This window comes from Trifolium pratense, linkage group LG3 (genome assembly GCF_020283565.1).
Source record: "Trifolium pratense cultivar HEN17-A07 linkage group LG3, ARS_RC_1.1, whole genome shotgun sequence".
In the NCBI taxonomy this organism is placed as follows: domain Eukaryota; kingdom Viridiplantae; phylum Streptophyta; class Magnoliopsida; order Fabales; family Fabaceae; genus Trifolium; species Trifolium pratense.
The window spans coordinates 36,606,985-36,628,603 of NC_060061.1; the positions used below are offsets into that span (position 1 = coordinate 36,606,985).

The window sequence follows — 21,619 nt, forward strand, 5'->3', positions numbered from 1 at the left end:
TCTGATCCTTTGGTGCGCACCACTGGAAAAAAAATTAAAAAAAATCACTGTGAACCGGTACACTTTGAAAAAAGTGTACCAATATGTAAATTTAATCAAAACCGTCGAAAGCATACCGGTACACTTGAAAGCAAGTGTACCGGTATGAATATTCATACCGGAACACTTTTTTTAAGTGTATCGGTGAACAAATCGAACCGGCACACTTCAAAAAAGTGTACCGGTATGTAAAATTACACTTACTTTTCCTAAAACGTCAAACTCACACCGGAACACTTTGTTTGATCAGGGTAGAGAATGATTTTTTTTTTTTCAATTTTACATTATATATTAGGGCATATTTATAATTTCAAATTTGGTTGTTGGGGTAGAATGAAGATTGTTGGGGTAGAAAAAAAAATTCAAAAAAAAAAAGAGTTTTTACATTCAGCCCAACCCACTTAATTTTGGTCGGACCCGATAACAGATTTGACTAAAATTAGTTCAACCGAACTGCATACACCTCTGCTTAAGATTAATCTCCCAATACTAATATTTTACACGCACAATAAAAAAACTTTTAAATAGTAATTTGAGCATCAAATAGTTTCAGTTCCATCCTGATCGCAGTTGTGGGGACCTGAATAACTCAATTTGATAATTTTAAATTATTTAATAAATCTAAAAAATAATTTTTTTTACTTATAATAGTAACCGAAGGATTATACATGGATTTAATGAATTTAAAGATAATATTTTTTTATAAATAAATAATATTAATTATAGTATCTATTTACCGCTAAAGTTACTAATTTATCGTTATTGCTTTTAACCACTTTGCAAGTTTTATATCATTTATCGTAATTTTACTTATATATATAATATAGAAAGATGATATGCTGATGTACCAAAAAAAAAATGATACGCTTAAAAATAGGAACAAATAATAATTTAACCAATAGTTAGTTGGTTCAACGGTGATTGACATGAACTTGGTAGAGAGGATCACGTTTCGATCCCCCGCAGCTGTGATCGGGAGGGGCTAGAACCTCCTGATGACAAAACTGATCCCAAACCAAATTAGATGGGTCAGTGGACCGAATACTAGTGATAAAGATTAAAAAAAAAATAATAATTTAGTAAAAAAATGAGAGGATCCGTAAAAAAATAAAATAATAATGAGAGGTGAAGAGTACTGTAGGGGACTGATGATCTGCTCATGCTGTGCTAAAACTTATAAAAAAAAAGCTTATAAAAAAAAATTGTGCTATGCAAAAATAACGTTGGGAGATTAAGTACTTTGGAAATATGAAATTTTTTGTTAATCAAAAAATTGAGCATTAATGTAAGAGGGGTTAAAATACAATTACATAAAAGTATGTTACTAATATTAAGAATTACACATTTTTTAAAGTGGGATAGAGTTTAACCATTATAGTTTTGACAAGTCAGATGGGCTGCTCTACCCAATTCATTGCAATGGGTAGTTAAGAATTTGCCATCATATTATATATGCATCTTCCTTTCCTTTCCCCTCTCTCTCTCTCTCTCTCTCTCTCCCATACATACTTTGAATAGCAAGTATCCCTATATTTAGCAAAAATAAAATATCATTTATTTATTTTATTTACTTGAACTTGTTACAACAAGCATATCATCCAGACCCCCCTTTTTGCCTTACTTTCAACACTATTCTCTCTCTAGCTAGCTAGTATCAACTTCCAACACATTATCCATTATTCTGTGATCCACAATTTGATACCACCATTCTTTAACAGGCTAACAGGTATAGTTTTTAAGGGCACCCCTTTCACCCTCACCTAACCATACATAACACATTACCTTCCTTCTCATTTTTTTTTTATTTTAAATAAATACTACTTTCTATTATTATCAGCAAAATTCATTTTTTTTTAATTTATTTATTGAATAACTGATGTATTTAATCTAATATATGATAAAAATAATTTATTTTTTTATAAAATTTTTTTATTTTATTATTCATCCAAGGAATCCATCCATGTCAGGCAACGAGTGGTGGATGAAGGAAGAAGTAAGCATCCTTCTGCTGCAACTGTCTGCTAGCTACTAGTACAACTCTCTCTCTCTCTCCTTTTCTCTCTCTCTCTGTCTCTCTATTTATGTTCTATTTTATTTATGTATCTTTGTCGTTGCTTCATTGTATTTTTTGTTAGGTAACAACAAATTTAAGGTTCCAGTTTGTTTGGAACTTGTTACTTTAAATTTTTTACTTGCATAGTTAGATTCTTAAATTTAGTTCAGTTCAATATTTATGATATTGGTAATTATGGTTAACTTATTTTTTATTTCTTTTTTGTTTTTCATGCAATTATGAATGCTATATTATAGGTAACCAAACAAAGAGGGACATTGAAGAAGCAGAGCTAAAAAAAGTGATTTCAAATTTATAATTTTTCAGTTTTTTGTTGTTGGTGGTGTTATTATGGATTGGAATTTGAAAGCATCTTCTTGGGATTTGGGGGGTATAGAAGAAGCAACACTACCCAACATAGAAACAACAATAGAAGAACAAGAAGAAGAATCAAACAGATTTGGGAAATTTTCTGTTGATTTAAAGCTTGGTCAAGTTGAGAATTCTGTAACTGATCAATCATCATCTTCACCACTTCCTTTGTGCAAAGATGCTATTGTTGTTTCCAAAATGGCATCACCTTCTTCTTCTGGATCTTCTAAGAGAGCTAGAGCTATTAATAATACAACATTGTCAGTTTCTTGTCTTGTTGATGGTTGTAATTCTGATCTTAGTAATTGTAGAGATTATCATAGGCGTCATAAGGTTTGTGAACTTCATTCTAAGACTCCTGAGGTTACAATTGGTGGCCTTAAGCAAAGGTTCTGCCAACAGTGTAGCAGGTATATCATGATTCATATCCTATATTTATATTCCGAATAAACCGTTAATTTAGTCCTTAAACTATAAAAGTACTTAAACTATTTGAAATACGTCAATTTAGTCCATAAAAAGGCTAAATTGACAGATTTTATATACTTCGATGACTACTTATTATTTATATAATTTAGAGACTAAATTGAATAGAGGATAATAGTTTAGAGACTAAATTGACGGTTTATTCATCAAATAATTCTAGATTGCTTGTAATCTCTCCTATTAGTTTATTTATGCCTTTATGCATTTGAAACCCTATCCATTGTTCATGTTAGCTTCACAAGTACTATTGTTTCCTACACCTTTAGCATCTTAATTGGCTTTCTTTATTCTTAAACCAAAAAGAATCTCAACACATAAGAAACCTGCAGGTTCCACTTTAAAATTTTATTCTATCACATTTCATATTGAAGACGTAACCAGTGTTTGACACCACAACACGACACTGACACGTCTGCTTAACATTTAGTTATATCATTTTCTCAAATTATTATCGGTATCAGTTTGTGTTTGGTCACTTTAGTGTCTATCTATGTCCATGTTTCATAGCATGCAAATTTTATGCCAAAAAGCATTAGTTTCACTATATGGTTATGTCACTTTCTTACATCATGTTTCAAATAGAGTATGTGATATCATGTTAAAGTGCTTAAAGTTCCTTAAACCCTGAATCTTGGTTTCCTTTATGTAGGTTCCATTCACTGGACCAATTTGATGAAAGAAAAAGAAGCTGTAGAAAACGTTTAGATGGACACAACCGAAGGAGAAGAAAACCTCAACCCGAACCTATCATGCGACCTGCTGGTAGTTTTTTGTCCAATTACCAAGGTTAGCTAGCTTCGAGTTTAATTCAGTTTCCATCGAAAAAAAAGTCCCACGTAAAATAAAGATAAGATAGTTTATTCAGAGTGATACCTTTCACCTTACAAACGACGGATTTTGTATGGATGAGAAAAGGCCAACTCAACTTGTTATAGTTTCCACAACATTATTATCCTGAGTGGACCCTTTTGCATATATTCCTAGATTTTATGCAGGCATTAGTTATATCTAAAGATCCCCACAAAGATAGAGATATATCAGATGAGTAAAAAGCTTCATGTGATAACGCAATGTATGCACTTGTATAGATGAGTGCGCCTGATTTGTTCCATTTATGTCCCCGGTCGCGCTCATGGAAATCTAATGGCCACTAATATAATATTGTTGATATGGTAGGGTTACTAGGGTACATATACTAAATAAAAAGAGTTTGATCATGACTGTTATTTTTTAAAAAGAAATTCCATTTATGCAATTAATTAATACCGTATATTTGATGCTTCAAGTAGTATCTTGGCTTGAAAAATTTGTTATGACTGTCAAAAATACCAGTGACACAATTTTATGTTAGGAGTCCACATGAAAACTACTAGACTCATTTATAAAATATATTAGTCTTTTTGGTTTGACTCTCTACATGTGTTTAAGTTTTAAGAATTTGTATTTTTGTTAAGAGTTGACCACGGAAATGACTACCTATAGTTTGGATTAAAATACTCCACCAAATATTGATAGGTGAATGAAACCGCTGAAAAAAAAAGACTACCATCAAATCAGTGTCAATTAGTAAAAACCATCGTGGACGACAAATCTTAAAGAGGTTATAGTGTTAGGAGTCTCACATTTAGTAGTTAAAAAATGTTCAATGTGATATTTAAGTGATGAGGCTTTCCCGCACCTAATGGACAAATTTTTTGAGATGGACTCTTACAATGAGCTTAATTCTTAACATTCTCAACAAACTTGCATAAATGTCTTCCAAATATCTAGTTCATGTTTTCTTGAGGAAATAGTTGAAAGTCATGTTGGTATTTCAAGTGTGAGTCGAGTCCCACATCAGATGAAAAAGTGGATGTTGAATACTTTATAAGTGAGAGGACCCATAAACCTAATACCTTAAGGTTTTGGGTAAAAGTGTGGTGTCCATCTTGTCACGAATATTGAGGCCTAACTCATCCTTACAAAACCGGCTTGTACGGTGAGGAGTGCCTACGCCCACCTTACGAGTTTTGCATGATTGAGTTAGGATTAACTCAAATTTTAATATCGTATGCGATCTTATCTATGATCTGTTAGACCATCCACTATCCGATCACTCATATAGTATGAGAGTCTATGTAAGATCTATTAGGCTCCCACTATTTAGTCACTCGAATCACGCTCTACATATATCTTATCATCCAAAAATATTAAGGAACTGAAATGTGAAAAATTTTGCTTGTACTTTTTTCAGGCACCCAATTGCTACCTTTTTCAAGTTCTACTACCATGGTGAATTCAGCTTGGAGTAGTAGCGGACTCATTACTTCCTGTGAAAGTGGTAGACTTCACATCCACAACAACCAACAAAACCAACAACTACATGTGGTTGATAAACAAGACCATTTTCTTGGTTCTACTGCAACAACCTATGGAGAAGGAAAACAACTTCAATTTTTACACAACGACAACACCAACAACAACAACAACAACAACACACCTTTTCTCAGGACAAGTAGCAAAATGTTTTGTGATAGCTTAACAACTTCTTCAGTACATGAATCTCCTCGTGCTCTCTCTCTTCTGTCATCATCACAGACACACACATCTCATTCAATGGCGCAGCAGCCTCATTCAATGTCTCTCATGCAGCCACCCTTAGGACTGAGTCTGCATGGTAACAACAACAACAACAACAGCTTTGAGTCAATGGATAGAGTTTTGGTTCCTAATGGGAATGAGAGTGATCATTGTTCCTCATTGTATAACATTGGTTCTGATGGATCTCAAAGCAATGATGCACCTCAACTATATCCCTATCAATGGGAATAGATAAGAACTCATCCTTTGTTAGTTCAGTTTGAATGAATTCTCATCCCATGGACTAAGTTATGATTTTCCTTTGATTATTTATTGATTCATAAAAGTAATGCATGGAGTTTATGATCTTTATCTTAAGGAAAAGAAAACAAACGTAGGATATTCTTTATTAATATTTTTAGCAAGGTAATCAAACCCAAATGTTTTGTGCATTTAGAAATGTTATGTTGTTCCTAATATTACCTGGTTTATAATCATGATGATGAGATATAATTCAATTATATTACAGTATTATCCTAAAGAGTAAAAACTTACTTATGGAGAAACCACGCTTCATTGACGAATATTAGTCACCACTAAATTACATTGAAAACTTCGTAACTATAACGTAAGTTTTTGACGAATATTAGTTACCACTAATTTATCTTCTTCAAAAAAAACGTAATGACTAAAAATAAATACTTACACTATTCATACAAAAAATGGCACTAAAAATGCCAAAACAGTATTGGACCAAAGAAAGGAAAAAAAACCAAAACAATGGCGGATGGTCCACGTGTCCCTATGAAGCCGTTATCACATGTAATCAGGGTGTGTTCATCGTATGGTCTGCATTGTTACTTGGTGAGTCGGGTAACTTGGTCCAGTACACGGATCATGAGTCCTTGGTCCAATCCTAAACAACATTCGATCAAAAGTAAACAATCTTTTGGTTTCAACTTTCGTAATTTCAAGTACACTATCTAATCTAATATTTTAAAAATTCAAATTGACCAAATTATCTCTAACCCTATATCAAAATTTCAAAATTTTGCTCTCACACATACTTTATTATCCTTCATCCCATTCGTTTTCATTTGAAATTCGTATGAATTTTCATCTTGCATTTTTCTTTTCTTGTTTGAAATTGATGTACATGAACTCAATTCATATTTTCACATGAACTCAGTTTACACATGCTTCACCCACTTCCTATGTAAAATCAATTCATATTTTTACGGTTTTTTTTTTTCACCACCAGTTTAATCTGGTTCGGAGGTTACGTATGTTATCTTAGTTATGTATAATACTCAGATGCAAAAAAAGAGTGGAAATGTTACATACAATTTGAGTATATGACCTATGGCCATAGGTACTTTGGAATATTTTGTTAATTAAATAGTGCCATGGGTGTAACTACAATAACAAGGTGCTGTAAATGGTAGTTTCTAAACTAAATCCTGGATGGGCCAAAGCCTAAAGCCCAAAACGAAAACAAAAATCGAAAACACTGCGACTATATTCCACCATTTTGCATTAACGGAGTTAAGCTTGAACCACCACAACAATGGAGGAACCACCGTGTTCGTCATCGGCGAGATCGAGCACCAAAGGAAAACTCTCAATCGGTCCGATCATCGGTATCAACTTACTGAACGATGATATTCTCCAAAACATTCTCACCAGACTTCCTGCACTATCGTTTGCTTCTGCATCTTGCGTTAACAAATCATGGAATTCCGTTTGCAATCACATCATTTCTCGTCCTAAGCTCTCTTCTGCACTTTCTCTCAACCCTTCGCTCCGCGTAAGTTCCCTTCTGCGGAGCTTAATACTTTTGATTTCGTTTTTTAGGTTTCCGATCAAACAAATTTACCTTCAATTATACTGAATTTCTGTTTATGTGTGCTTAAGATATCTCAGAATTTGCATATTGGTTTGTTACTGTTTGATTAGCTGATTTTCATTGGAACAGGACGCTGTGAATGAGGTTGTTAACAAGGTTCTATCTGAGCCAATTCGACCTCATTTTGCTATTGTCAGTATTGGAAGAGGATTCGATTCGAACAAGATTCTCCGTCTTGTAAGGAATTAATAAATGTTTATCTATTTTGTGTCTAGTAAGCATTTTTTGTGTTATGAAACTGATTTGATGGTTTGGTGTGGTGCAGATTAGACGGAGATTGGGGTTCAAAATTCCGGTTGTTGTCACGATGAATAATGGGGTTATTGGAAGGGATGCTCTTACTAATGAATTTAAAGAGGTTGATTTTTTTTTTAAAATTTTTTCCGGTTGTGTTACAGATTTGACTATGTCATGTGTTAATCTTGGGATAATCTGTGTAGGTAAAATGGGGTGCTCTTTTTAGTGGCATTGGTGACGAAGAATATGCAACAAATATAAATGAAGGGATAGTTTTGACAGTTGGCTACTTGCCAGGATTAAAAGTTGAAGCTCTACCGTTACTGCGACTGCCAAAGGTAAATAAATATGAGAGTTTAGACTTTGCATGCTATGAAAATGAATATGTAAGATTGTAAGAATATAAAATTTTGAATACTAATTAACTAATACTACCTTTCAACCAAAAGGTAGCTGCCAATTGGCTTTAGTAATATGTTAAGGCAAGAGAAGGCTTACTGAACTACGGTAGTCTAAGGAAGTCTATGTGTGGATGGAGATTAAAAAATCAGAAAGATGCGAAATGTGCAAGAATGAATGGATGCGAAAATGTGTTCTACGTAAAGGGAATTGGAAATGCAGAAAAATGAAACTGTTTTAAAATGTTTATTTAAATTTCTGGTAGAATTTTCTGGTGTTATGATATGATTTTCATCTCTTTTGATCCAAAGAAGGATCTCAATTTTTACAACTTTGCAACTAGCTAGAGCCATTACTCTTCTCTCACGTCAGATTTAGATAATGTGATGCTTTATTCTTTTTTAATTTCATAAAGCTATTGATTAAAAGTATTTCTGACACCAGACACCTCAAGAACCATGCGTTGATCATTTTGTAATGGCTATCAAGGAATACTCGGCCTCTGTCTCTGGTCGCCAATTCCCTGTTGGGGTTATATTATTTGGAGTGAGTTAACAATCACACACTTATTTACCATTAATGGTTTTACTTTTATAGTTAATTTATCATTCTTGTTTATGCTTCTAACACTTTGATTTGGCTTTGCAGGACGCAAGCAGTGACATGAAACTGGTTGTGGAGAAGTTGGGTTAGTGATACTTGTATATATTTATTTACTCTTCACTTCAGGAAAAATTTGGAAATTAAATGTTATGCTTGGTAGAATATTTGAGGTTTATCTCTTCAATTTTAATGTGTTAAGGCAAAGGAAACAAATGTTTCTAAGAGTTTATGTACACAATGCTCTGTTTAGTTTGAACATATAATTGACTGTTTTTCCTATGATATTTTGTTGCAAAATGTCTATGGGATATATAATGGCAATTTGATACTTAAACTTAGACGGTGCAACTGTTCATTCTATGTTAGTTCTCTAATTGGAAAGAACATGACTTCAATTTATACATTTCTTCATTGACGACATTTTGTTTCATTACAGATTATGCCATGCCTAGAGACACATTCATTGTGGGTGATGAGAGAGGCTGTTCTTTATTCGGATATGGAAATGATTCTAGAAATGTCTGTGGTAGTAGAGGGTACATAGAAGCTGTTGCTCTTGTATTTGCTCAGGACCGAAACAGGTCTTCTGGTACCTCTCGATGTCTTTTTTCTTACCTCTGTCTGGCTTCATGATGCACAGTGTAATTCATGCAACTGCTATCGTGCATGTCGTTGTATGTCAATAATAGAAAATGCAATTTTTAATATCCTCAAAGGATATCAGGATTGACAAGTCATGTATAACCTAGCTATAAAATATCAAATTTTATGCTTGAGAAAATTGTGTAGTTAATCAGGTTTTAAGAAAAAATGAATGAGAATTTCTTAAAAATTGTTAGACATGTCTACAATATTGGATACGGATATCATACAAAATTGATGCATTATAGGGAAAATTCCTCTAGTCTACAAAGCTACCTATTGATTTTTTTTTTATCTTGCTTCCTATTCTTCTCGGTCCTGCCTTTATATGTGCGCATATGTTGAATAATAGAGTCTGTCTTGTGCGTCTTTTTACTGCCATGATTGTTTCAGTGTTACAAGGCATTCTTACTTTTTAGCCATTATTTTGGTAAGTCACTCATCTTTGTTACAAATTGAATTTTACTGCAGGAAATATTAGATTTCATGTTGCATTCTCAAATGGTGTTTCACCTGTGGGTGGCAGATACAAGGCAGCTTCAGTTAGAACAAACAGCACCGATTGTTCAACATGGCTAACTGCCAAAAGGGAAGGGCATCAAGAACTTCTTGATGGTCAGACTATTCTGCATGATATTACCACTTTGGTGCGCATTTATTTCCGTATTTTGAACTACCTACAAATTACTTCTATTAAGAAAAAATAATGTTCGGGACTACTATGAAGGAATATGTAATATTGAGGAATATAAAAAGTTTAAGCTATTAAAAGAACTATTCAAAATTTATCAGAGGAGGACATTAGATTTCACCTAATAGACAAAAATACTTGTGTGGGGATAATACAGATGTATTGGATATTGATAAGTTAGTAAAAAATGGAATATGAGGAGGAATTGGTAATACGTGAGATACAGCATTGCAAAGGCCGCTATGGCGCTATTGCGAGACTAGAAAACAATATACAGATAAACGTAAATCCCAATAGCATTTATAAATACAAAAACAAGTAATGTTTCTAAGATAAAATATAATAACAGAATTAACTAGCTTGTGTAACAATGTTGCTAAAATTCAAGTAATGATTCAGATATTTATTTTGTAGTTATTGTACAATTAATGTCTTCCTCTATATTATATTTGTTAATAATTGTAAAAAAAGGAGTAGAAAGCAAATAGGAGTTAGGACAAGGAACAAAGAAAAGAAGACAGGGATGGGGGCTAAGATTTAGTGTATAATTATAAATTGATTCTCTCCCTCTCTGGGGATTTAAAATAGAGAAGGACCGAGGCAAAATTCAGTATGAACTGATCATGTCAATGGTTTTTGCTACAATTAATCGAGTAGAAACAGGTTGCATTGGGGTGCATGCATAGTCGATCCAATGAGTCACTCAACCTAGTTACAGCTTGGTTTACCAGTTGAACTGGCTAATCCAGCCAGTTTTTAATAACACTAGGCCCGCTACTGATTACCGATTCAAAACAAGTGGAAATCAACATTGTATTGCTTGATATCTTAAAACCAGTTTTTTAATTCCAGCTTGTATGGAGATGATAATGGAATGGTTCAACATGGTTTTGAAAATTGTTCGGAGGCAATACCCTAATGGCCTAATTGAGCTCCTTAACTCGCCGAAGCTGTAATCTGGTTACTTTTTGGGTATTGATTTTTGCTAAAATTTTGTGGAAAAGATGAAGATGATATAAGCTGATGCTATCTGTTAATTTTCTTTAATTGTAAATATCATCTCAATGTTTTATATATCTAATTTGATATAAATTTTTTGTTTGTGGTTATTATTTTCTTTTCCTTTTATTACTATTCATTCCTTTTTTTTCACTAACTTTCCAAAATTTGGCAGCTGGAAAATCATATTGAGCCTCCTGAGTTGTACGTCGGAGTAACTAAACACAGGAAAGTTTCCATTGGAGCAGAGAGGCCAATGCCAAAAACTTGTATTGCATATCATGGAGTTGTGGGGTATGATATAAACTCTTCTCTTTTGTAGATTCTATATCTTCTGATGCCTTGTCAATAATTAGTCTACGGAGATATTGAAAGATGTTGTCATGACGTAACACATAGCATATGGAATGGAAGTTAGTGATAGAATTTGAGGTAGTTCAAAATTGTGACACAAACTAAAACTAGGAGAGAGAAGTCAATTGAATTGATTACTGAGTACTCTATGAGTGTAATGCTCATAGGATGAAAATTCTCTTCTAACTAAATCACTGACTAAGCAGAACAGAAAATAACTGATAATAATTGAAGCTAACTGCTAATAACCTAATGTATAGGACTAAAGACTACTATATTGTATATGAAATGACAGGAAGATATAGTGAGGTGCCAACCATTGAATCGAAGTAGGGATGGATTTAATAGAGGAATTTTTCAGTTATAATTTGTGATAAAAAATACAACCCATGCTCTAGGAATTTTTTTTACCGTATAACTGTAAGACCTTCAATGCTGCATGGTACTGAATAAACTGGTATTTTAAAGAGGACAACACGGCAATGGATGAGAGATTAAACAAGACGTGATAGGATTCTAAAAGAAATCATTAGAGAAATAGTTGGCTAGCTCCTATTGTAGAAAAATAAAATATAATTTTAGGTGGTTTGGAGACGCATGTGGAAAATACCCAATGAAGAATTGATAAGGTGGGTAGACGGGGTTGGGTTAGTCTAATAGCTAGAGGTAGGGAAGGCCAGTGAAACGGAAGAACAAACCCTTAAGGCTATGTTTGGATTGATGGAATGAGATGGAATTTTAGGTAGGGAAGGCTACATTCCATTATACTCCATCAATCCAAATAGAGCCTAAGAGAGATTTTAATGATCTATCTTGAGATGAAGTACGTGAAAGAATATTAATGAGTTATGTGCTTCATGTGGCGGATCCCACCTAGTGGGAACAGGTTTTTAAACCAAAATATTTCATCCTTTTTGCCATTTTTAACAGTTAGTTTCAATTTTCTCTTGGCTAAATTAGGTTATATGTGATGAATTCTAGTTGCTTATAAGCTGATCAATCAAGTGAGAATTCAAGTTGTCTAAAATTATAAATTTGGTGAAATATTGAAATTTTTAATGTCACCCATGCAAAAACTTTACCTTTTGGGGGGTATCATGTGCTATATTGATAAACAATTGCATGATTGGCAAAGTGCATTATTATATCATATTTGGAACTAGAAAGTAAAAGCATTCTGCTAATGTGGTAATTGATGTTTGTACAACTGTAGTTGTTATTTTGAATTCAAATTCTATAAACTAGAAAAATTATACACGGTCTTTCTATTTCTTTTTGTATTACTTATGGTTGATGGTAACTTTTTTACTTATGATAGATGAAAAGAAAAAGATGCTGATGTTGACATTTGCAATGCAATTAGTAGTTTTAGTTTGAAAGATAAATTTTGTGATAGCCAGCTATTTGGAGATTTATATTTATTTTTATTCCTGCTGCTTTGATATGCTCCATTAGATAATCCATTTTTCCCCTTCCATTTTCCATAAATTTAATAGTCTACTTGCAATTGTTGGGCTTTACAAACGTATCTAAGGCCGACCATGGCATTTATTCAAATTTGTACCATGGTGCCATGAGGCTCGGGACCGTGATATTTTAATTCCTGTTTCCCCATCCTTCCTTAGTCTATTAACTTCTATTGTAAACAATCCTGCTCTTAAAAAGAAAAAGCTAAGTTTTCATATTTTTGGCAGAGGTGATGAAGAGTATCTATATGTTGATGGAATGGGCATCAAAACAGGAGATATCTTTCAGTTCTACTATTCAGATCCTAATGTTGCATTAGCTTCATTAACTGACGTTCGTGATGCCCTTAACAAAGTTAAGCTGGAGAGGAATTCTAGGAGTTTTGAAGGTGATGGAGACAATGCTACCAATGTTTTCGGTGGTATTATTTTTGCTTGCTATGGCCGTGGCGAATCATTTTTTGGACGTCCTAATGCTGATAGCTCCCCCTTCTTGGAGACTTTTCCAGGAGTGCCATTGGGTGGAGTATTTTGTGGTGGTGAAATGGTGCGTCCTTCTACCAATTTGATTGGTCTATGTTCAGATGCAAAGCCCATCAGTTGCTTTTTGCATGTTTATAGCACTGTCTATTTAGTGATGTCATATGATCCTCCCTCTGTGGAATATTAGATTAGATGCTACTCATAATTTTCTCATCAAGATGTACATTTGCTAGTTTGAGGGGATGCTGTTTTTCCATTTGCCATGAACATGTACTTGACTATCTTGCTGTCACCTCAGATGACAATATTGTATCACATGGGTATGTACTTATGTCATCTTAATAAGTATTTATTTGTATGTTAATCATCACAGTTTCATTATTATGGAACTGATTTCACATCTTTGGTAACTAAAGTTCTTCTACAAATGAAAAGCTTGAGGGGATTTAATTTAGAAGGTGTTTCCGCATTTTTGTTGCTGTACTTGCTTTGTTGCTTATATAGTGCTTTAGGTAAACGGTATGATTTGGCTACTAAACTGAGTTAATATATTGAACCTTGATTTTGCTGTTTCAACCTGGAATATTCTCACAAGATTTATGAATATACAGATATTGGTTGGAAGTAGTTAGAACCCATCATCCTTCATAATTTGCTCCTTCAAAGCATTCTTGACCAATTTGTGTTGAAGGTAGTCTTGGGAGCTATTTTGCCTGTCTGTTCAACAATATTGAGTAATCTTGAGATGAAAACATTCAGAACTCACTAATACTAGGATTTTTTTTTTAGTTACACCCCAAATTGACAAAATTGCCCTCAATTCCTTTTCAAAATCTCTTCCTATTCCTCTCATCCCTAATTTCTTCCTCTTATTTTTCTTATTTTGTCTCCCTCTTTGTCATTATTATAAAACAAATTATGCAAAACTTTTCATTATCTCTTGTGATTATTTAGATTACATCTGGACACTGAAAACAAAATATATTATACACGAACCCAATTTAACATACATAGATGGCGAAATCTTTTGTTGAAAACCAAATAAACAATGGACAGCATGATAGATGCTACTTACGATATTATATGTATTTTATGGCAAGACTATTTTAAAATGGATATCACCACATTTTCTCTTCTTCTTGAAGGGTGATTTAGGGTCAATTTAGGCATAGAATCATCCCTTTCAAATAATTTTTTCTTTCGAAGAAACATATTTTGGTAAAGAAAAAAATGGTATTTCTTAATTTAAAACTTTTAATTTACATGTGTTGATTTTAATTTAAAACTTTTATAAATTAATATTTTTGGTATTTATTACATGTGTTGATTTTAATTTAAAACTTTTATAAATGAATATTTTTGTTTATATTTAAAATATTTTATTAATTTGAATAAATGAATCTTTTTACTATTTTAGAAAAAATGCTAATTACTATTTTCAATAATTTTTATTATTGTTTTCCTAACTAGTGTGTTAGAGATAGCATGACCCTTATTTTAGTAAAAAAAAAAACTTTTTATTTTGAGCTTTAAAGATTAATAAAAGCTTGGTCAAATGTCTGACCAAAAAAACTTAAAAAGCTTTGGTCAAATGAAGTTTTCTGTAATAAAGAGAAAAAAAAAAACGAATTTTACAAGTTTGGAGTTGGACGAGAAGTATCTTCTCCCATTTGACAAATTGACAGTAAAGTAAACACAAGCAAAAATAAACTCCAATTCCAACAAAGAAGGAATTTCTTACGTGCGCACTTGCTATTGGTCCAACCGCAAAAGCGTTGAAATTCTCATCTTCATTTCCGCACGCACGCACGCCACCGCCAACCTTTCTGCTCTGGCTAGGGTTCCTTCTCTCTCCGTTTATCCTATTTTCCGATCATATTCAATTTCAATTTCAAACTCGTAGCTATCTTCTACGGTTTTGATTCACCCTTAGTATAATCATTTTTTGTCCTCTCTATTCGATTTTTTGAGTAGAGTAGTGACATAGTCGAATTGAATATGACTAGTCGAAGGAGTATTTCATCTTCTAGAAGAGCCTCTGAGTCTGCAGTAGGAGCAGGAGCAGTTCGAAAATCTCTTTCGATTTCGCGCCATATGTATATTCTTTTTATTCATTTCTCTATTTTTATTGCTTCTGCTTTCATTTTTGTTTCTGCTTTGTCTTGTTGATTCCCTTGTTTATTAATTATATGGTTAATTTGATTCCTTAATCTTTTGAAATCAAATATCTTGCATAGCATAATTATTGTTGATTTAATCTGGTTTATGTGTTAAGTGGCATAAGTTATCTTGTAATCATTATTTTGAAATATTGGATTAGAAATTTATTATTATAGGTTGTTTGGTACCATTAACTGTAGAACTCAGTATTTTTCAAGTGTTAATGTCAAGCAAACGTGGCTTTCTAAAGTGTCAGCTTAATTGGTTGGTGTGTCAGCTTAGTATTTATGAAGAACTCTGACTTTGATGGTGTATTGGTTTGGGGTCAGTTTCGACAATTGAGACACTTCTTTAAATAAAATTTTCTAGTACTCTAACCAATCAGAAAATATGTAGACAACGTGCACTCGTAAATTTTCAGGAACTCGGTCCATATTTATTTTGTACTTGTGGATCAAAATGAATACGGACTAATTTGGCTGTCTATAGATTATATAAGAGACTGTATTCTTCATTCACAAAGGACTATAAGTTATAACAACTTGAATGTTTTTCATAAGTTGTTAATTGCATTCAGTTAAGTTCATTTTGTTCGCATAACTATGATAGATCTTGCTTTAGTATTGAAGAAGATAAGTGAGTGAGGGTTTTATCAATTAAAATAACGGAATAAGACCTTGAATCTACATGGAATTGGACAGGGGATTAACAGGAGAGCGGACAGTGAAATCGTTGCGTCTTTCAAAGGCCTTGACAGTGCCCGAAACAACAACTGTATATGAAGCTTGTCGACGGATGGCTGCCCGTAGGGTGGATGCGCTGTTACTAACTGATTCTAATGGTTTGCTTTGTGGAATCCTCACAGACAAGGTGTGACTAAGATGTCTTTTCTAGCCAGTTAACAAGAAAGAAAAGATGACTTCACCTGGATTTCTTGAATTTTCATATGCTTATTATCTCGCTAATTTATTTTTTGGCTTACAGGATATAGCAAGAAAAGTTGTTGCCCAAGAGATTAATCCTGAAGACACACCTGCTTCCAAGGTTATGACAAGAAATCCGGTATTTGTCCTTTCCGAAACTCTTGCTGTGGAAGCTCTCCAAAAGATGGTGCAAGGTTGGTAGTGTATATAGAGATGCACTCAACTTCTCTAATTTCTGCAGTGTATCTTGCCCTTTTAATACATGGTTGATATACGTCCACAGGGAAATTTAGGCATCTACCTGTGGTGGAGAATGGGGAAGTTTTGGCTTTACTCGACATAGCAAAGTGTTTGCATGATGCCACTGCACGTATGGAAAGGGCTGCAGAGAAAGGAAAAGCAATTGCAGCAGCTGTTGAAGGGGTTGAAAAACATTGGGGATCAACTAATTCTGGTATGCAGAGTATTTCCATTTTCATGCCTAGCTCTTCGATTTCTAATGATGGCATCCCTAAAATATTGCACTGTTGTGAAGTCCACAGTTTCTAATAGCTGAGTATTATTTCATGCTAATTTGGTCTTTGTGCAGACTCTAATTCATCATTTATTGAGGCCCTTCGGGAAAAGATATTCAAACCATCACTGTCCACAATCATTCCTGAGAATTCAAAGTAGGTAATACCTTCTTGTTCGAGTTCAAGAAAAATTTACATTAAATGTAATTTTTTTTCCCTGCATGTTTGGCTGTCAACCGATTTTCTTTAACAGAAAATGGTATTTTTTAGGATGGTGACAGTTTCACCAACAGACTCGGTTCTGAAAACAACAAAAACGATGGTTGAACTTCATGCAAGTTGTGCTGTTGTGACTGTTGATGGCAAAGCTCGAGGCATCGTTACGTAAGTTTGTAGGCATTGAAATTTACTGCAGCTCAGCAGTCCTCCTTTTCTGAAAAGTTCATTTTGCCATCCTCACAATATCATTATGCGTGTGTATGCTTACATTAATTTTGACCAACTATAATCTGCATACCAATTTCAGTTCAAAGGATATCTTGATGCGGGTAATTGCCCAAAATCTTCCACCAGCATCAACTCCTGTTGAGAAGGTACTTTGTTTTATTTGTATGGTATTTAGAAGAAAACATTTACACTTGTCCACCTTTTCCATTCTTAGATTTTGTGAAATCTAGATCTAGTAATATTTAGGAGCATGTTTTTGTTACCCTCTTTGTTCCTTTTAATTGATGTTTGAAAAGAATATATTTTTTCATATCTATCAGTAGTTGTAGAAGTCCAAGATACCATCATTTTTTTTAGTTACATCATATATTCACCTAATTTATCAGAGTGATAATTTGAAGGGATAACAGATAAAGAGACAAATGAATATATTAAGGAATGTTTAAAATAATTAAGCAAGAGCATTAATTGTATTTGTAATCCATGTGTCGTTAGCATAAGCAATGCTTAAGAAGGAATATAAGGAATAATGTGTATTAGAAGAAAAAGTGGTCATTTTGGGTGTTCATTATTTTTTTTATCCGCCACTTGATATCTATGCAACCAAATATGCAGATCATGACTCCAAATCCAGAATGTGCAGTAATTGATACACCAATTGTCGACGCGCTTCATACTATGCATGATGGAAAATTTTTACACCTTCCGGTCGTTGATAGAGGTAAAGTAAATATATATGGGATGGGGAAGAGGTTTATTTGTGCACTAATATCTTTTCTGATTTGGGTGTGTGTGGGTGGTTGAAAACAGATGGCATTGTAGTTGCTGTGGTCGATGTGATTCATGTGACTCATGCTGCTGTGGCTACTGTTAGTCAGGTGGGTTGTTACGTATCTTAGACTGTGAGTGTGATGTACTGCTACTGTTGATTTTACCCTCTATTTAATCCTTTTTTGCATGAAAATGGAGGAAATTACTTCATTTTAGCTTGACTCTTGTGTGCAAAACTTTGTAACATTTCATGCACTTGATTTAATTTTTTTATATATTTTATATGTAATTTATCTTTTAAAGTACTGTTTAGGAGCTATTAAGTATCGATATCTTAGCAATAATGATTAGTATTTCTAATATCTCCATTTTAACCTGACTTTCTGTTCTAGCGAAAGATATGCATTTTGTTACCACTCATTTATTTTAGCTTCTTAGGAATTTTAGACCTTGAAAGATTGAATGTTTGCTGCAAATACAAATAATTAATCTAAAGTAATATTAATTTGCATAGTTTTTATACATTGTAAAATTTCCAGGATAGAGAATAGGAAACTTGTTCAATTATTAATTTTCTATACTGCTGTTGTTTTATCTTTATAAATTATACCTGCAATCATGGTTCTGTGTAAGTTGCCACCAAAGTTAAGGACTGTAGGTTTGATTTTTCCCTCTACAGCTAGCAATGCATAAATCCCCACGGTCTATTTTATGGAATTCATATTAGATACAATTATCCCCAAGGTCTATTTGGTAGAATTGATTTGAAAACTCTTCTGCATAATACAAAAAATAGCAATGTTCAAAATATTGATCACAATATGCATTGTAAATATTCAACATTCTACCATAGTAATATAGCAAAAAACAGATACAAAGTTTAAATATTCTACCAGTCAAACGTAGCTTCAAAATTGATGGATAAATTCACAAATTGCAAGCTTCTAATCATTATGTCTGTATGATGCATGCATTTATGCTTCACAACCAAAGACCAAAATTAAAGATTTGATTATTTTTCCTAAAACATATGTCATTCTGTAGCTGATCTTTTAATAACTGAGGCTAGAGCATAGTGCTGAGAATTATCAAATGGAAAATACTAAGATGCCAGGGTTCTTTTTTAATAAAAGATTTATATGGATATTTTCCGTTAATATTTGTAATGGTGGTGTCATTTTCTCCCACTAATTAGGTCGGAAACAATGAAGCTGCCAACTCCATGATGCAAAGATTTTGGGATTCAGCCATGGCCTTACCTCCAATTGACGATGATGACGAAACACGAAGGTTATATGCATTGAAGTTGCTTGGATAATGTTTCCAACTTCATAATGTACTTACACATTATTTATTATATTCCAGTGAGGCTTCCTTCAGAATAGGTTCTGATGGAGGAGAAACAGGGAGATCCATGCCTTTTACTTCTGCAAGCATGCCCAATACATTTTCCTTCAAAGTACAAGATAAGAAGGGCAGAATGCATAGATTCACATGTGGTAAGCAAACTATGTTATCTGTTAGATTGTTTTTCATCTATTTGTGTGTACACCAGCAGCTATAAGTAAGGGTTTGGGCATATGCTTCTAGTCCTTTAACAAGTCTCAATTATGACTTGTTAGCATGTAGTAGGGCCATATTAAAAACTAAAAGGCAAACTTGTGTGATTATAAAAGTACAAGACAATATGGGATTAAGAACAAATCCATTTAATAGAAAGTTGAGGTTGCTCCTAAGGTGGAAAAGATGATAAAATATCGCCATAGGTAGTTTGATCATGAATAGATAAGATTAATGAATGTCCAACAAGAGCTTGTGTGGATTGACTTATTTGAGTTTATCTACTGACATAATCACTTGTGAGTTGTTTGGGAGAGCTTATGGAAACAACTTATGACATATTCCTTGGCTGTTTTCAGCTTAGTTCCATAAGCTCTGTAGTATGACTTATGAAAACAACTTACAACTTGTAAGAAAACAATTTGACTTTATTTTATCTTTTCTTATAGAAATAGCTTTATACATAAATGGTTATAATATAAGTGTTTAATTAAGCTATTTATCCAAACAGACCCCTTGTCAAGATAGTATGTCAAATGTAGTGTTGTAGCTCAGTAGTTAGAGGTTGGGGAAACAAAAATTATATGTCATACACCATTGAAGTATGCTTTAGGTTTTGATGGTTTGTTGGTCGTCACTGGACGATTTATAATGCATCATTGTTGCAATATTTGAATATTTGATTTATGTGGCTAATCCTACTACCTAGTGGGAAAGAACGTGTGTTTGCTTGGGTTTTTTGTTGAGTAAGCAATGATATATTATTTTCTCTTGGACAAGGTCCATAATTGTTTCAGCTTTTTCATTTGATTGCTGGTTTTCTTATTTATATGGGTTTCTTATTTTTCTTTTTATTTATTCTCAATCATAAAGAAGTATAAATATAAAGGACTCCTATTATCTCTATTAGGAAACTAAAATTCGAATGTTTTGTGATGTTGCGAATGAGTTTAGATACCCGGAACATGACGGAGGTTATAACTGCAATCATTCAAAGAGTTGGTACTGATATTGACCCTGACAATCTGCCTCAAATTCTGGTACTTCTCAAAACATAATATTTTATGTTCTTAAGGTTTAATTGATTTGTAACCACAGCCCCCGCTTTTCCTAAGCTGACCAGTTTTTTGTTTAGTATGAAGATGAAGATCACGATAAAGTTGTATTGACTTCAGACAGTGATCTTGCCGCAGCTGTGGACCATGCAAGGACTGCTGGTTTGAAGGTATAATAGATATTTTTTGCTGGTTCTCGAGTCCTAAATGTGATATTTTGTCCATGGAAAAGGTTTAAAATCTGTAATTCCGTGGGAATTATTAATTTAGAGCAAGCTAAGGATGATGGGTTTTATATTATTATTAATTAAGGTGTTTGAATTATTAATTTAGAGCAAGCTAAGGAATAAAGGTGTTTTTTATATCTATATATACACAAAGGGAGTTTGAATTTGGGTTGATAATAATTTTGTAGGGATTGAAATTGTATTTAGACTACGAGGGAACACAAGGTCGCAGGAAAGGTTCGCGTTCGGGAAATTTAGACCATGCGTATTCAGATGCATGGGCCTCAGCATACAGTGGTGTTGCTGCCGGAGCTGCTCTTGTTGCTGGATTAGGCCTATTAACATACTTGAAACGAGTTTGATGGGAGGATGAAACAAGTTTTTTTGTTGGTATATAAAGGCCAAGCTAAAGCAAACTGAAACTTTGGAGCGTTCACGCTGCATAACCATATTATGGAATTTTGTACAACTACATTCTTTTTTATACAAGAAAAAGGTTAAAGCATTTTTTCTTGTTGGTCATTGTACTTTACGAAAATTGGGATGTGTCTTCCCTTTGCTGCTTGTATACTTGTAATTTTAGGATTTGTAGCCTCACTATTTATTTGTTGAGGTTGTGTACAAGAATAAACGACATTAACGAAGTTTATGTCCATTTTTTCTGACATTATA

The 21,619-nt window shown here is 33.4% G+C and overlaps 3 protein-coding genes across 6 annotated transcripts; all 3 read left to right on the top strand.

Moving 5' to 3' along the window:
- Positions 1-1,527: 1,527 nt before the first annotated feature.
- Positions 1,528-5,881, top strand: LOC123918018 (squamosa promoter-binding-like protein 13A). Of its 4 annotated transcripts, XM_045969946.1 has the most exons (5): positions 1,528-1,765; positions 2,007-2,070; positions 2,350-2,874; positions 3,600-3,736; positions 5,184-5,881. In XM_045969946.1, the coding sequence occupies exons 3-5, from the start codon at positions 2,444-2,446 to the stop codon at positions 5,759-5,761; spliced, it is 1,146 nt and encodes a 381-aa protein (XP_045825902.1). In that variant the 5' UTR covers positions 1,528-1,765; positions 2,007-2,070; positions 2,350-2,443; the 3' UTR covers positions 5,762-5,881. The 4 variants fall into 4 exon arrangements, with proteins under 4 accessions (XP_045825902.1, XP_045825900.1, XP_045825901.1 ...); XM_045969944.1 differs by having other exon boundaries at positions 2,007-2,874; XM_045969945.1 differs by lacking the exon at positions 1,528-1,765 and having other exon boundaries at positions 1,985-2,070.
- Positions 5,882-7,024: 1,143 nt separating this feature from the next.
- On the top strand, positions 7,025-13,743 carry LOC123918017 (F-box/LRR-repeat protein At5g63520). Its single transcript, XM_045969943.1, has 10 exons — positions 7,025-7,316; positions 7,485-7,592; positions 7,681-7,773; positions 7,856-7,990; positions 8,496-8,597; positions 8,700-8,739; positions 9,091-9,243; positions 9,768-9,943; positions 11,162-11,280; positions 13,035-13,743. The coding sequence occupies exons 1-10, from the start codon at positions 7,077-7,079 to the stop codon at positions 13,474-13,476; spliced, it is 1,608 nt and encodes a 535-aa protein (XP_045825899.1). The 5' UTR covers positions 7,025-7,076; the 3' UTR covers positions 13,477-13,743.
- Positions 13,744-14,892: 1,149 nt separating this feature from the next.
- LOC123918019 (CBS domain-containing protein CBSCBSPB1) lies at positions 14,893-21,614 on the top strand. Its single transcript, XM_045969948.1, has 14 exons — positions 14,893-15,385; positions 16,151-16,319; positions 16,434-16,566; positions 16,656-16,826; positions 16,962-17,043; positions 17,158-17,271; positions 17,414-17,480; positions 17,950-18,055; positions 18,145-18,212; positions 19,301-19,395; positions 19,471-19,604; positions 20,620-20,705; positions 20,801-20,890; positions 21,136-21,614. Exons 1-14 carry the CDS (start codon positions 15,288-15,290, stop codon positions 21,307-21,309), a joined length of 1,587 nt encoding a protein of 528 aa, XP_045825904.1. The 5' UTR covers positions 14,893-15,287; the 3' UTR covers positions 21,310-21,614.
- Positions 21,615-21,619: the final 5 nt, after the last annotated feature.